The sequence below is a fragment of the Lepidochelys kempii genome, chromosome 8 (genome assembly GCF_965140285.1).
Source record: "Lepidochelys kempii isolate rLepKem1 chromosome 8, rLepKem1.hap1, whole genome shotgun sequence".
Lineage (NCBI taxonomy): Eukaryota > Metazoa > Chordata > Testudines > Cheloniidae > Lepidochelys > Lepidochelys kempii.
This window is the reverse complement of record NC_136387.1, coordinates 41,398,714-41,412,840: the sequence shown is the minus strand read 5'-3', so window position 1 is coordinate 41,412,840 and position 14,127 is coordinate 41,398,714. Positions and strand designations below refer to the sequence as shown.

Below are 14,127 nucleotides of genomic sequence, written 5' to 3'. Positions count from 1 at the left end.
AGAGTCCTGCACTTAGGATGGAAGAATCCCATGCACCGCTACAGACTAGGGACCAAATGGCTAGGCAGCAGTTCTGCAGAAAAGGACCTAGGGGTTACAGTGGACGAGAAGCTGGATATGAGTCAACAGTGTGCCCTTGTTGCCAAGAAGGCCAATGGCATTTTGGGCTGTATAAGTAGGGGCATTGCCAGCAGATCGAGGGACGTGATCGTTCCCCTCTATTCGACATTGGTGAGGCCTCATCTGGAGTACTGTGTCCAGTTTTGGGTACCACACGACAAGACGGATGTGGAGAAATTGGAAAGTGTCCAGCAGGGGGCAACAAAAATTATTAGGGGACTGAAGCACATGACTTATGAGGAGAGGCTGAGGGAACTGGGATTCTTTCGTCTGCAGAAGAGAAGAATGAGGGGGGATTTGATAGCTGCTTTCAACTACCTGAAAGGGGGTTCCAAAGAGGATGGATCTAGACTGTTCTCAGTGGTAGCAGATGACAGAACAAGGAGTATTGGTCTCAAGTTGCAATGGGGGAGGTTTAGGTTGGATATTAGGAAAAACTTTTTCACTAGGAAGATGGTGAAGCACTGGAATGCATTACCTAGGGAGGTGGTGGAATCTCCTTCCTTTGAGGTTTTCAAGGTCAGGCTTGACAGAGCCCTGGCTGGGATGATTTAGTTGGGGATTGGTCCTGCTTTGAGCAGGGGGTTGGACTAGATGACCTCCTGAGGTCTCTTTCAACTCTGATATTCTACGATTCTATGACTGTTTGTGTGGTGGCTTGGAGGAGGGGTTTAGCCAGTGCTATTTTACCACTCACTGAACTGCTTCCTGTAGCTGGTGCTACGTTCACAGTGTGACTGGGCAGCTGCGTGACCCCTCCAGTGACAGCAATGACCGGCTGTGATGCAGGGTGAACTGCAGGACTCTGGAGCTGTACCACAGTGGACTGAGAAAGCACCAGTGGCTGACCTAGAATGGAGACAGAAAGACAATAGTCACTGAGTGTTCAGTGGGGAATGGGGAATATGTTTTTATACTATCAATTTGTGGGGGGTGGTTTTGATGGGTAGGGAGGCTTCACTCCCAAAAGCACCTGGCACTGCTCCCTTTGGATTCAGTTCTTAAGCATCAATATACTCTCAAATAAAACTCAGTGAAACAAAAGAAGTCTGCAGGGTTCTGTATTTATTCCCCCAATTGCATATCAGTTGATAAACCAAAACACAGCTCTTCCATCTGCCACACCACAAATTTAATCTGGGATCAGATAATTCATCTAGACTTTTTCTGCTTCTTACACTATAACTGGTAATCAGATTTTGCACTGAGAATTTGGCTGGCACTTTTGCTAATAATACACAAAGCAGAATAGAGTTCAGATCACTCTCTCAGAATTGTGCTGGCTCCTCCGGGCTCACAAGAGTAAACACCGGTTGGTGTCACTACGACAAGTGTAACAGCCTTAACAAGGCTGTGATCCCTAAGCCTTTTAGCACCCATCAACCCTTAACCAGGGGGCGGGGCTCCTCAGGGCTCCGCAGGGAGACCACGGCTTTAAAAAGCCTGCTCCTAAGTGACCAGAGGAGCGGCTAACGGGAGTTTTGCGAGGGAGTTTACAGGCGTAGTGTGAGCTGGGGCTAGAACGCAACTTTCTTTAAACTTAAAAGCCAAAACCACCCCCTTGATATAAACAAAACAACAACAAAGAAACCAGCTGCAGGAGGAAAAAGAGAATGCAGGCAGAAGTCCAGCAACAGAGTGGGGGCCACCCAGTTTATTGCACCCAATGCAGCATGTATGATTACCTGCCCTATGGGCAGTTGGTGTATGTGTGCATTCGGAGCAAGGAGCTCCTGGCCTTCAGAGACCATGTACGGGCTTTGGACACCAGAGTGGCTGAACTGGAGGAGCTGAGGGAGACAGAGAGGTATGTTGATGAGACTTTCCAGGACACAGTAGAATGAAAGTCCCAGGGAAGGAGAACATCTAACTGGAGCAGAGGGAAACAATCCCATAGTTGGGACCCTCCTTCAAGATGATGTTGTGGTATCCTCTTGCACTGAGGATAGCTCTCCAGAAGAGGGAACTCCAGCTATTAGAAAGACAGGTATTAGTAATGGGCGATTCGATCATTGGAAACATAGATAGCTGGGTTTGCAATGACCGGGAGAACCGCATGGTAACTTGCCTGCCTGGTGCGAAGGTTGCGGATCTCTTGAGACATCTAGATAGACTTATGTGTAATGCTGGAGAGCAGCGGGTGGTCGTGTACATGTAGGTACCAACAACATAGGGAAGGATAGGAGAGAGGTCCTGGAGGCCAAATTTAGGCTGCTAGGTAAGAGACTGAAGTCCAGGACCTCCATGATAGCATTCTCTGAGATGCTCCCAGTTCCATGCACAGGGCCAGTTAGACAGGCAAAATTGCAGAGTCTCAATGCGTGGATGAGACAATGGTGTAGGGAGGAGGGGTTTAGATTTATTAGGAACTGGGGAAACTTTTGGGAAAGGGGGAGCCTATACAGGAAGGATGGGCTCCACCCAAACCAAAATGGAACCAGATAGCTGGCACTTAACATTAAAAAGGTTGTAGAGCAGTTTTTAAACTAAGGGCTGGGGGAATGCCAACAGGTATGGAGGAGCACATGGTTTGGACATCCCTTAGGGGTGGATCTATTAATAGAGAATCTCTATGTCCTAGTGAGGACGAGAGGATGGAAAATGATAAAATACAGGCAGGGTCTGATCAGAAACAGTCAAATAAAAAAGAGTCCCATTCAGTTACACCGTGTAATTGCAGACAGCTAAAAGGAGACACATTTTTAAAGTGCTTATACACCAATGCTAGAAGTCTACAAAATAAAATGGGTGAACTAGAGTGCCTTGTATTAAATGAGGATAGTGATATAAAAGTCATCACAGAAACTTGGTGGAATGAGGCTAATCAATGGGAATACAATAATACCAAGGTACAAAATATATCGGAAGGACAGAACAGGTCATGCTGGTGGGGGAGTGGCATTATATGTGAAAGAAGGCCTAGAATCAAATGAAGTAAAAATCGCAAATGAATCAAACTGTACCCTAGAATCAATATGGATAGAAATTCCATGCTCTAATAATAAGAATATAGCAGTAGGGATATATTACCGACCACCTGACCAGGATGGGGATAGTAACTGTGAAATGTTCAGGCAGATTAGAGAAGCTATTAAAATAAAAAACTCAATAATAATAATGGGGGATTTCATATTGACTGGGTACATGTCACCTCAGGATGGGATGCAGAGATACAGTTTCTTGACACCTTAAATAACTGCTTCTTGGAGCAGCTGGTCCTGGAACCCACCAGAGGAGAGGCAATTCCTGATTTAGTCCCAAGTGCAGCACAGGATCTGGTCCAAGAGGTGAATATAGCTGGACTGCTTGGTAATAGTGACCATAATATAATTAAATTTAATATCCCTGTGGCAGGAAAAACACCACAGAAGCCCAACACTGTAGCATTTAATTTCAGAAAGGGGAACTACACAAAAATGAGGTGGTTACTTAAACAGAAATTAAAGGGTACAGTGAAAGTGAAAAGTGAAATCTCTGCAAGCAGCGTGGAAACTTTTTAAAGACACCTTAATAGAGGGTCAACTTAAATATATACCCCAAATTAAAAAACATAGTAAGAGAACCAAAAAAGAGCCTCCATGGCTAAACAACAAAGTAAAAGAAGCAGTGAGAGGCAAAAAGGCATCCTTTAAAAAGTGGAAGTTAAATCCTAGTGAGGAAAATAGAAAGGAGTATAAATACTGGCAAATGAAGTGTAAATACAATTAGGAAAGTCAAAAAAAATTTGAGGAACAGTTAGCCAAAGACTCAAAAAGTAATAGCAAATTTTTTTTTAAGTACAACAGAAGCAGAAAACCCGCTAAACAACTAGTGGGGCCATTGAACGATCGAGGTGCTAAAGGAGCCCTCAAGGACGATAAGGCCACTGCGGAGAAACTAAGTTAATTCTTTGCATCGGTTTTCACTGTTGAGGATGTGAGGGAGATTCCCAAACCTGAGCCATTCTTTTTAGGTGACAAACCTGAGGAACTGTCCCAGATTGAGGTATCATTATACGAGGTTTTGGAACAAACTGATACATTAAACAGCAATAAGTCACCAGGACCAGATGGTATTCATGCAAGAGTTCTGAAGGAACTCAAATGTGAAATTGCAGTACTACTAACTGTAGTCTGTAACCTATCATTTAAATCAGCTTCTGTACCAGATGACTGGAGGATAGCTAATGTGACACCAATTTTTAAAAAGGGCTCCAGAGGCAATTACAGGCCTGTAAGCTTGACTTCAGTACCGGGCAAATTGATTGAAACTGTAATAAAGAACAGAATTGTCAGACATAGAGATGAACATAAATTTGTTGAGGAAGAGTCAGCATGGTGTTAGTAAAGGGAAATCATGCCTTACCAATCTACTAGTATTCTTTGAAGGGGTCAACAAGCATATGGACCAAGGGGATCCAGTGGATATAGTGTACTTAGATTTTCAGAAAGCCTTTGACAAGGTCCCTCACCAAAGGCTCTTATGCACAGTAAGCTGCCTCGGGATAAGAGGGAAGGTGCTCTTGTGGATTGGTAACTGGTTAAAAGATAGGAAACAAAGGGTAGGTATAAATAATCAGTTTTCAGAATGGAGAGAGGTAAATAGTGGTGTTCCCCAGGGGTCTGTTCTAGGACCAGTCCTATTCAACATGTTCATAAATGTTCTACAAAAAGGGGTAAACAGTGAGGTGGCAAAATTTGCAGACGATACAAAATTACTAAAGATAGTTAAGACCCAGGAAGACTGCGAAGACCTACAAAAGGATCTCTCAAAACTGGGTGACTGGGCAACAAAATGGAAGATGAAAATAAAAGTTGATAAATGCAAAGTAAAGCACACTGGAAAACATAATCCCAACTATACATATAAAATGATGGGGTCTAAATTAGCTGTTACCACTCAAGAAAGAGATCTTGGAATCATTCTGGATATTTCTCTGAAAACATCCACTCAATGTGCAGCGGCAGTGAAAAAAGCGAACAGAATGCTGAGAATAATTAAAAAGAAAGGAGTACTTGTGGCACCTTAGAGACGAACAAATTTATTTGAGCATAAGCTTTCGTGAGCTACAACTCACCTCATCGGGTGCATCTGATGAAGTGAGCTGTAGCTCACGAAAGCTTATGCTCAAATAAATTTGTTAGTCTCTAAGGTGCCACAATACTCCTTTTCTTTTTTGTGGATACAGACTAACACAGCTGCTACTCTGAAACCTGAGAATAATCAAGAAAGGGATAGATAATAAGACAGAAAATATCATGTTGCCTCTATATAAATCCATGGTTCGCCTACATCTTGAATACTGTGTGCAGATGTGGTCGCCCCATCTCAAAAAAGATATATTGGAATTGGAAAAGGATCAGAAAATGGCAACAAAAATTATTAGGGGTATCACACGGCTTCCATATGAGGAGAGATTAATAAGACTGGAACTTTTCAGCTTGGAAAAGAGCCGGCTAAGGGGAGATATGATTGAGGTCTATAAAATCATGACAGGCGTAGAAAAAGTAGATAAGGAAGTGTTGTTTACTACTTCTCATAACACAAGAACTAGGGGTCAGCAAATGAAATTAATAGGCAGCAGGTTTAAAACAAATAAAAGGAAGTATTTCTTCACACAATGCACAATCAACCTGTGGAACTCCTTGCCAGAGGATGTTGTGAAGGCCAAGACCATAACAGGGTTCAAAAAAGAAAAAATCCAATCAGGTTTGTACGCACGCACGTGCACGTTGCCTGGAAGATTTTTCCCTTAGCAGCATCTGTCGGGTCGGCCTGGGCAGAGGGGTAGGAGGGTGGGTATTGGAATGGACATGAACAACACATCTCGAAGAACAACAGTTACAAGAAGTGAGTAACTGTTTTTTCTTCTTCGAGTGCTTGTTTATGTCCATTCCAATCAGATGACTCCTAAGCCAAATTTAGAAGGTGGGGTCAAAGCTGTCCACTGATTGGAGTACCACTCTTCCAAAGGCAGCATCGTCTCTGGCCGGACAAGTGATTGCATGCTGCATGGCGAAAGCGTGTATGGATGACCACGCTGCCGCTCTGCAGATTTCCTGGGTGGGAACTTGAGCCAGGAACGCCATCGATGAAGCACCCTGGTAGAATGTGCTGTTATCTGCGGCATGGGAACCCCTGCTAGACTGTAGCATTCACTAATACAGGCCACAATCCATGGTGAAATTTGCTGGGCTGCAACTGGCTGACCCTTCATCCTGTCTGCCACTGCAAAGAAGAGCTGGACTGACTTCGTGAATGGTTTCATCCTCTCAATGTAAAAAGCCAGCACTCTGAGGATGTCCAGACTGTGGAGCCTCTGCTCCCTGGCTGCTTGAATGAGGTTTAGGGTAGAAAACTGGAAGGAAAATGTTCTGGTTGATGTGGAACTGCGACACAACCTTCGGGAGGAAAGCCAGATGGGGTCTGAGCTGAACCTTGTCCTTAAAAAATACGGTGTAAAAATGGAATATCGACACCTTCCACCTTGATCCCTGGCCCTGTCAGGAAATGTGTCGCCATATGTCCTATGCTTTTCCAGGGATACCTGGGCAGGAGGATCCCAAAAGAAAAAAAAGGGGTGGAGTGTAAGGATAAGGGGTGGAGTATCGGAGAGAAGGCTTTGAATTCTTTGACCATGGGATGGTGTTCCAAGAAGGAGGAGTGCTAGGCAGACACAGGCTCCACCTAACGAAGAGAGGGAAGCAGGCCGGCTTCACAAGCAGGCTCATAAACCTAGTGAGGAGGGCTTTAAACTAGGTTCACTGGGGAAGGAGACCAAAGCCCTGAGGTAAGTGGGGAACTGGAATACCGGGAGGAAGCACGAGCAGGAGAGCGCAAGAAGGGAGGACTCCTACCTCATACTGAGAAAGCGGGACGATCAGCGAGTTATCTTAAGTGCCTATACACAAATGTAAGAAGCCTGGGAAACAAGCAGGGAGAACTGGAAGGCCTGGCACAGTCAAGGAATTATGATGTGATTGGAATAACAGAGACTTGGTGGGATAACTCACATGACTGGAGTACTGTCATGGATGGACATAAACTGTTCAGGAAGGACAGGCAGGGCAGAAAAGGTGTGGGAGTTGCATTGTATGTAAGAGAGCAGTATGACCGCTCAGAGCTCCGGTATGAAACTGCAGAAAAACCGAAGGTTTCAGAGTAGCAGCCGTGTTAGTCTGTATCGGCAAAAAGAACAGGAGTACTTGTGCACCTTAAAGACTAACAAATTTATTTGAGCATAAGCTTTCGTGGGCTACAGCCCACTTCATCGGATGCATACAGTGGCAAATACAGTAGGACGATTTTATATACACAGAGAACATGAAACAGTGGGTGTTACCATGCACACTATAACGAGAGTGATCAGTTAAGGTGACCTATTACTAGCAGGAGAGAAAAAAAACCTTTTATAGTGATAATCAAGGTGGGCCATTTCCAGCAGTTGACAAGAACATGTGAGGAACAGTAGGGGGGAAAAATAAACATGGGGAAATAGTTTTACTTTGTGTAATGACACATCCACTCCCAGTCTTTATTCAAGCCTAAATTAATGGTGTCCAGTTTCCAAATTAATTCCAATTCAGCAGTCTCTCGTTGGAGTCTGTTTTTGAAGCTTTTGTTGAAGAATTGCCACTTTTAGGTCTGTAATCGAGTGACCAGAGAGATTGAAGTGTTCTCCAACTGGTTTTTGAATGTTATAATTCTTGACGTCTGATTTGTGTCCATTTATTCTTTTACGTAGAGACTGTACAGTCTGGCCAATGTACATGGCAGAGGGGCATTGCTGGCACATGATGGCATATATCACATTGGTAGATGTGCAGGTGAACGAGCCTCTGACAGTGTGGCTAATGTGATTACGCCCTATGATGGTGTCCCCTGAACAGATATGTGGACACAGTTGGCAACGGGCTTTGTTGCAAGGATAGGTTCCTGGGTTAGTGGTTTTGTTGTGTGGTTGCTGGTGAGTATTTGCTTCAGGTTGGGGGGCTGTCTGTAAGCAAGGACTGGCCTGTCTCCCAAGATCTGTGAGAGTGATGGGTCATCCTTCAGGATAGGTTGTAGATGCTTGATGATGCGCTGGAGAGGTTTTAGTTGGGGGCTGAAGGTGATGGCTAGTGGCATTCTGTTACTTTCTCTGTTGGGCCTGTCCTGTGGTAGGTGACTTCTGCGTACTCTTCTGGTTCTGTCAATATGTTTCTTCACTTCCGCAGGTGTAGTTGTAAGAATGCTTGATAGAGATCTTGTTGGTATTTGTCTCTGTCTGAGGGGTGGAGCAAATGTGGTTGTATCATACAGCTTGGCTGTAGACAATGGATCATGTGGTGTGGTCTGGATGAAAGCTGGAGGCATGTAGGTAAGTATAGCAGTCAGTAAGTTTCCGGTATAGGGTGGTGTTTATGTGACCATCGCTTATTAGCACCGTAGTGTCCAGGAAGTGGATCTCTTGTGTAGACTGGTCCAGGCTGAGGTTGATGGTGGGATGGAAATTGTTGAAATCATGGTGGAATTCAACAAGGGCTTCTTTTCCATGGGTCCAGATGATGAAGATGTCATCAATGTAGCGCAAGTAGAGTAGGTGCATTAGGGGATGAGAGCTGAGGAAGTGTTATTCTAAGTCACCCACAAAAATGTTGGCATACTGTGGGGCCATGCAGGTACCCATAGCAGTGCCGCTGATTTGAAGGTATACATTATCCCCAAATGTGAAATAGTTATGAGTGAGGACAAAGTCACAAAGTTCAGCCACCAGGTTTGCCGTGACTTATCGGGGTACTGTTCCTGATGGCTTGTAGTCCATCTTTGTGTGGAATGTTGGTGTAGAGGCCAAAATAAACTATTTCCACAAGTTTATTTTTCCCCCCTACTGTTCCTCACACGTTCTTGTCAACTGCTGGAAATGGCCCATCTTGATTATCACTGCAAAACAGTTTTTTTTTTCTCCTGCTGGTAACAGCTCATCTTAACTGATCACTCTCTATATAGTGTGCATGGTAACACCCATTGTTTCATGTTCTCTGTGTATATAAAATCATCCTATTCTATTTTCCACTGCATGCATGTAGCCCATGAAAGCTTATTCTCAAAAAAATTTGTTAGTCTCTAAGGTGCCATAAGTACTCCTGTTCTTTTTGAGAAAAACCTGAGAGTCTCTAGATTAAGTTTAGAAGTGTGAGCAACAAGGGTGATGTCGTGGTGGGAGTCTGCTACAGACCACCAGACCAGGGGGATGAGGTGGAAGGGGCTTTCTTCCGGCAACTAACAGAAGTTACTAGATGGCAGGACCTGGTTCTCATGGGAGACTTCAATCACCCTGATATCTGCTGGAAGAGCAATACGGCAGTGCACAGACAATCCAGGAAGTTTTTGGAAAGCATAGGGAACAATTTCCTGGTGCAAGTGCTGGAGGAACCAACTAGGGGCAGAGCTCTTCTCGACCTGCTGCTCACAAACCGGGAAGAATTAGTAGGGGAAGCAAAAGTGGATGGGAACCTGGGAGACAGTGACCATGAGATGGTCAAGTTCAGCACCCTGACACAAGGAAGAAAGGAGAGCAGCAGAATACGGACCCTGAACTTAAGAAAAGCAGACTTTGACTTCCTCCGGGAACTGATGGGCAGGATCCCCTGGGAGAATAACATGAGGGGGAAAGCAGTCCAGGAGAGCTGGCTGTATTTTAAAGAATCCTTATTGAGGTTGCAGGAACAAACCATCCCAATGTGTAGAAAGAATAGTAAATATGGCAGGTGAACAGCTTGGCTTAACAGTGAAATCCTTGCTGATCTTAAACACAAAAAAGAAGCTTACAGGAAGTGGAAGATAGGACAAATGACCAGAGAGAATAAAATATCGCTCAGGCATGCAGGAGTGAAATAAGGAAGGTCAAATCAGACTTGGAGTTGCAGCTAGCAAGAGATGTTAAGAGTAACAAGAAGGGTTTCTAGAGGTATGTTAGCAACAAGAAGAAAGTCAAGGAAAGTGTGGGTCCTTTACTGAATGAGGGAGGCAACCTAGTGACAGAGGATGTGGAAAAAGCTAATGTACACAATGCTTTTTTTGCCTCTGTCTTCACGAACAAGGTCAGCTCCCAAACTACTGCACTGGGCAGCACAGCATGAGAAGGAGGTGACCATCCCTCTGTAGACTGGTCCTGCTTTAAGCAGGGGGTTGGACTAGGTGACCTCCTGAGGTCCCTTCCAACTCTGATATTCTATGACTGTATGGTATAGATATTCAGGCCTGTCTGCAAAGGCCTATACTTTAGGAATTTAGGTGTATTTTTATCAATTAGCTAGTTATTAATTATAGAGGTATAAAAGAAAGGATCAACATCACTGTCTGCCAGTGTAAGAGCATTCTCTTACTGTGACAGTCTGAGGCCCTGTTCTTAGGCTAAGGCCTTTGGCTAAGCAGCTGGGAAGCAAATGGTCACTTCCTCACCAGTCACACTGACATAAGGTGCTACTGGGCTGTTAGGCATTATCAGGACAGGATTGTATTCCTATCACCTCCAGAGAAAGGGAAGAGCCTAGAAAATGTAAAAGGAAACTTAGTTTGATTGCATCCTGTCTGGGAAGAACTCATTTATCAATAGCTGGGATGTGAAATCCTCATTTCTTTGTTGTCTCTGTAGTCCTCATTTTCCTATTTCAGAGTGGTAGCCGTGTTAGTCTGTATCAGCAAAAAGAATGACGAGTATTTGTGGCACCTTAGAGACTAACAAATTTATTTGGGCATAAGCTTTCATGCCCAAATAAATTTGTTAGTCTGTAAGGTGCCACAAGTACTCCTCACTTCCCTGTTGTTTTTCTGTATAATCTCTGTCTGGTTCTGTGATTTTTCTGTCTGCTGTATAATTAATTTTGCTGGGTGTAAACCTAATTAAGGTGGTGGGATATAATTGGTTAGATAATCATGTTACAATATGTTAGGATTGGTTAGTTAAATTTCAGGAAAATGATTGGTTAAGGTATAGCTAAGCAGAACTCAAGTTTTACTATATAATCTGTGGTCAAACAGGAATTAAGGGGGGGAATGGGAACAGTGAATGGGAGTGGGGGAATTGGAATTATGTTTCGCTAAGGGGGGAATAGAAACAGGGAATGGGAACAGGGACACAAGTAAGGCTCTGTGGTGTCAGAGCTGGGAAGGGGGGCACTAAGGAAGGAAATTGGAATCATTGCTTGCTGGAAGTTCATCCCAATAAACATCGAATTGTTTGCACCTTTGGATTTAAGGTATTGTTGCTCTCTGTTCATGCGAAAAAGACCAGGGAAGTGAGCGGCTGAAGGAATAAGCCCTCTAACAGCCCTGAGCTCAGACACCATCCGGGCTGAGGTTACTGCTACCAGGAACACAACCTTGTAAGAGAGGTAGAGCAGGGAGCATGTCGCTAAAGGCTCAAAGGGATGCCCCATGTGTCGAGAGAGGACCAAGTTGAGGTCCGAGGCAGGAACCGGTCGGGGGACATGCAGGTACAACCTGTCAAGCCCCTTCAGGAAGCGGCTGACCATAGGGTTAGCAAAAACTGAGCTGCCCTGTGCCCCTAGATGGAAAGCCGAGATGGCAGCCAAGTGCACTCTTATAGAAGGCAATGAGAGGCCCTCCTGCTTCAGGTGTAAAAGATAGTCCAAAATGTGGGGCACTGAGGCTCGCATCAGGGGCGAGTCGCGCTGGGCCAATCAGACTGAAAATCTCTTCCACTTGGTAAAGTATGTGGCCCTTGTCGAGGGCTTCCTACTGCCAAGGAAGACTTGTCTGACCTGGTCTGAACAGGAAAGTTCCAAAGGGTCAACCATGGAGCTTCCATGCTGTGAGATGGAGCGACTGCAGATTCAGGTGTTGGAGACATCCGTGGTCCTGTGTGAGAAGGTCCAGGAAGAGCGGTAAGGTAATCGGGGCTCAAACGAACATGTCTAGGAGAGACGTGCACCAGTGCTGACGGGGCCAGGCCGGTGCTATGAGAATGACCCGAGCACATATAGAAGGCGTATAGAAGGCCCCCCCAATGGAGGAGGAACATGTCCATTGTGGAACCCGGGCTGTGATTCTGGAAGGAGCAGAACTGCTGACACTTCCTGTTGCGTCACGTGGCAAAGAGATCGATCAGGGGACATCCCCACCTCTGGAAGACTGAACATGCCACATCCAGGCAAAGGGACCACTCGTGACTGCGGAACGATCTGCTGAGGTGGTCCAACAGCTCATTCTGAACCCCAGGGAGGTACAATGCCTGCAGGTCGACTGAATGTTCTACACAGAAGTCACATAGCATGAGGGCTTCCTGGAACAGGGAAGAGGAGCATGCAACCCCATTTGTTGATATAGAACATCGCAGTCGTATTGTCCATCATGACCGATACGCATTGTCCGGTTAGATAGGCGTGGAATGTCTGGCACACTAGGCGCACCACTCTGAACTCTCTGACATTGATATGGAGTCGGAGATCTGCTTGTGACCAGAGGCCCATCCCAAAATGGACGCGTCCATCACCAGGGATGGCTGTGGGGCAGCGAAGGGAACTCCTGAGCACACCTGCTGAACATCTGTCCACCACTGGAGCGAGTCGAGGATAGGGCAAGGCAGGGTCATGATCCTGTCCAAGTTGTCTCGGGCAGGTCGGTATACTGACGCAAGCCACGACTGAAGCAGCTGAAGCCTGAGCCTGGCATGTCGTACCACATATGTACAGGTTGCCACGTGCCCAAGAAGTTTCAGGCAATTTCTCACGGTGGTGGGGAACTGAACAAGTCCCTCAATCATGCTGTTGAGGGCCTGAAATCTCGCCTGCAGGAGGAATGCCCTAGCTTGGGTTGAGTCCAGTACCATCCCTATGAACTCTATCCTCTGGACTGGGGACAGAGTCAATTTTGCTTCGTTCAGGAGCAGACCCAGATTCTTGAAGGTGGCTCTGATAAACACAACCTGAGCTTCCACGTGTGCCCTGGAGTGGCCTTTGATCAGCCAGTCGTCGAGGTACAGAAACAGCTGTACCTGATGTCTCCACAGAAAGGTGGCGACGATTGCCATGCACTTCGTGAATACGCAAGGTGCTGTTCACAGGCTGAACAGGAGGACAGTAAATTGGTAATGGGACCCATTGACCACAAACCGGAGGAAGTTTCTGTGGTTGTGTGTGATTGCAATGTGAAAATATGCATCCTTCAAAACAAGGGTAGCATACCAGTCTACTGGATCCAGTGAAGGGATGGAGGCCAGGGAGACCATGCGGAACCCGAGTTTCCTCACGAACTCTATGAGGTCGTGCAGGTTCAGGATAGGCCTAAGGCCGCCATTGGCTTTCGGTATTAGGAAATAGTGGGAACAGAATCCCTCTTCCCTGTGTTCCAGAGAAACCTCCTCCAACGCCCCTAGTGCTAGAAGCGACTGCACCTCCTGAATGAGAAGCTGCTCGTGAGAAAGGTCCCTGAAGAGGGATGGGGAAGGGGGGTGGAAGAGCGGGAGGGCACAGAACTGGATGGAGTATCCCCTCTACCATGCGGAGCACCCAGCAGTCCGAAGAGATATGGGACCATGCATGGTAGAAGTGGATAGTCAGGAGGAAAAGGTAAGGCGGGGTAGATCCAGTCTCTGATCCGGAACGCAATCCTCGATTGCACCTTCAAAAGGCTGGCTTAGGGCCAGGGGGCGGTTTGGGCTGGCCCGAGCTTTGACAAGTGGAGGGGTGTTGCCTCCTCCTGCCGCTCCTGTTCCTCCTCCAAGAACCGTCCTGGCGGTTCTTTTCCTGGAACCTTTGAGGAGGTTGTGGGTGGAAGTGTCTCTGCTGCATTGTGGGGGTGTGCAGGCCCAAGGATCTGAGGGTGACCCAAGAGTCTTTTAGGCTGTGGAGCCGTTTGTCTGTCTTCTCTGAAAACAGAGACTCACCCTCAAACGGGAGGTCCTGAATCATTTGCTGGACCTCATAGGGTAACCCTGAAACTTGTAGCCAAGCCCCATGTCACATAGCCACCCCCGTCACTATCACTCTGGTGGTGGAGTCTGCAGCGTCTAATGGTGCCTGCAAG

The 14,127-nt window shown here is 46.0% G+C and overlaps 1 protein-coding gene across 6 annotated transcripts in view; it reads right to left on the bottom strand.

Annotated features, from left to right (window-relative positions):
- Positions 1-14,127, bottom strand: part of ATF6 (activating transcription factor 6) — a 408,864-nt gene that overhangs the window by 366,889 nt on the left and 27,848 nt on the right. For all 6 annotated transcript variants that reach the window (XM_073356217.2, XM_073356211.2, XM_073356213.2 and 3 more), the window contains one exon: positions 818-969. In XM_073356217.2, the coding sequence (XP_073212318.1) occupies positions 818-969 (152 nt within the window). The remainder of the gene's footprint in view (positions 1-817; positions 970-14,127) is intronic.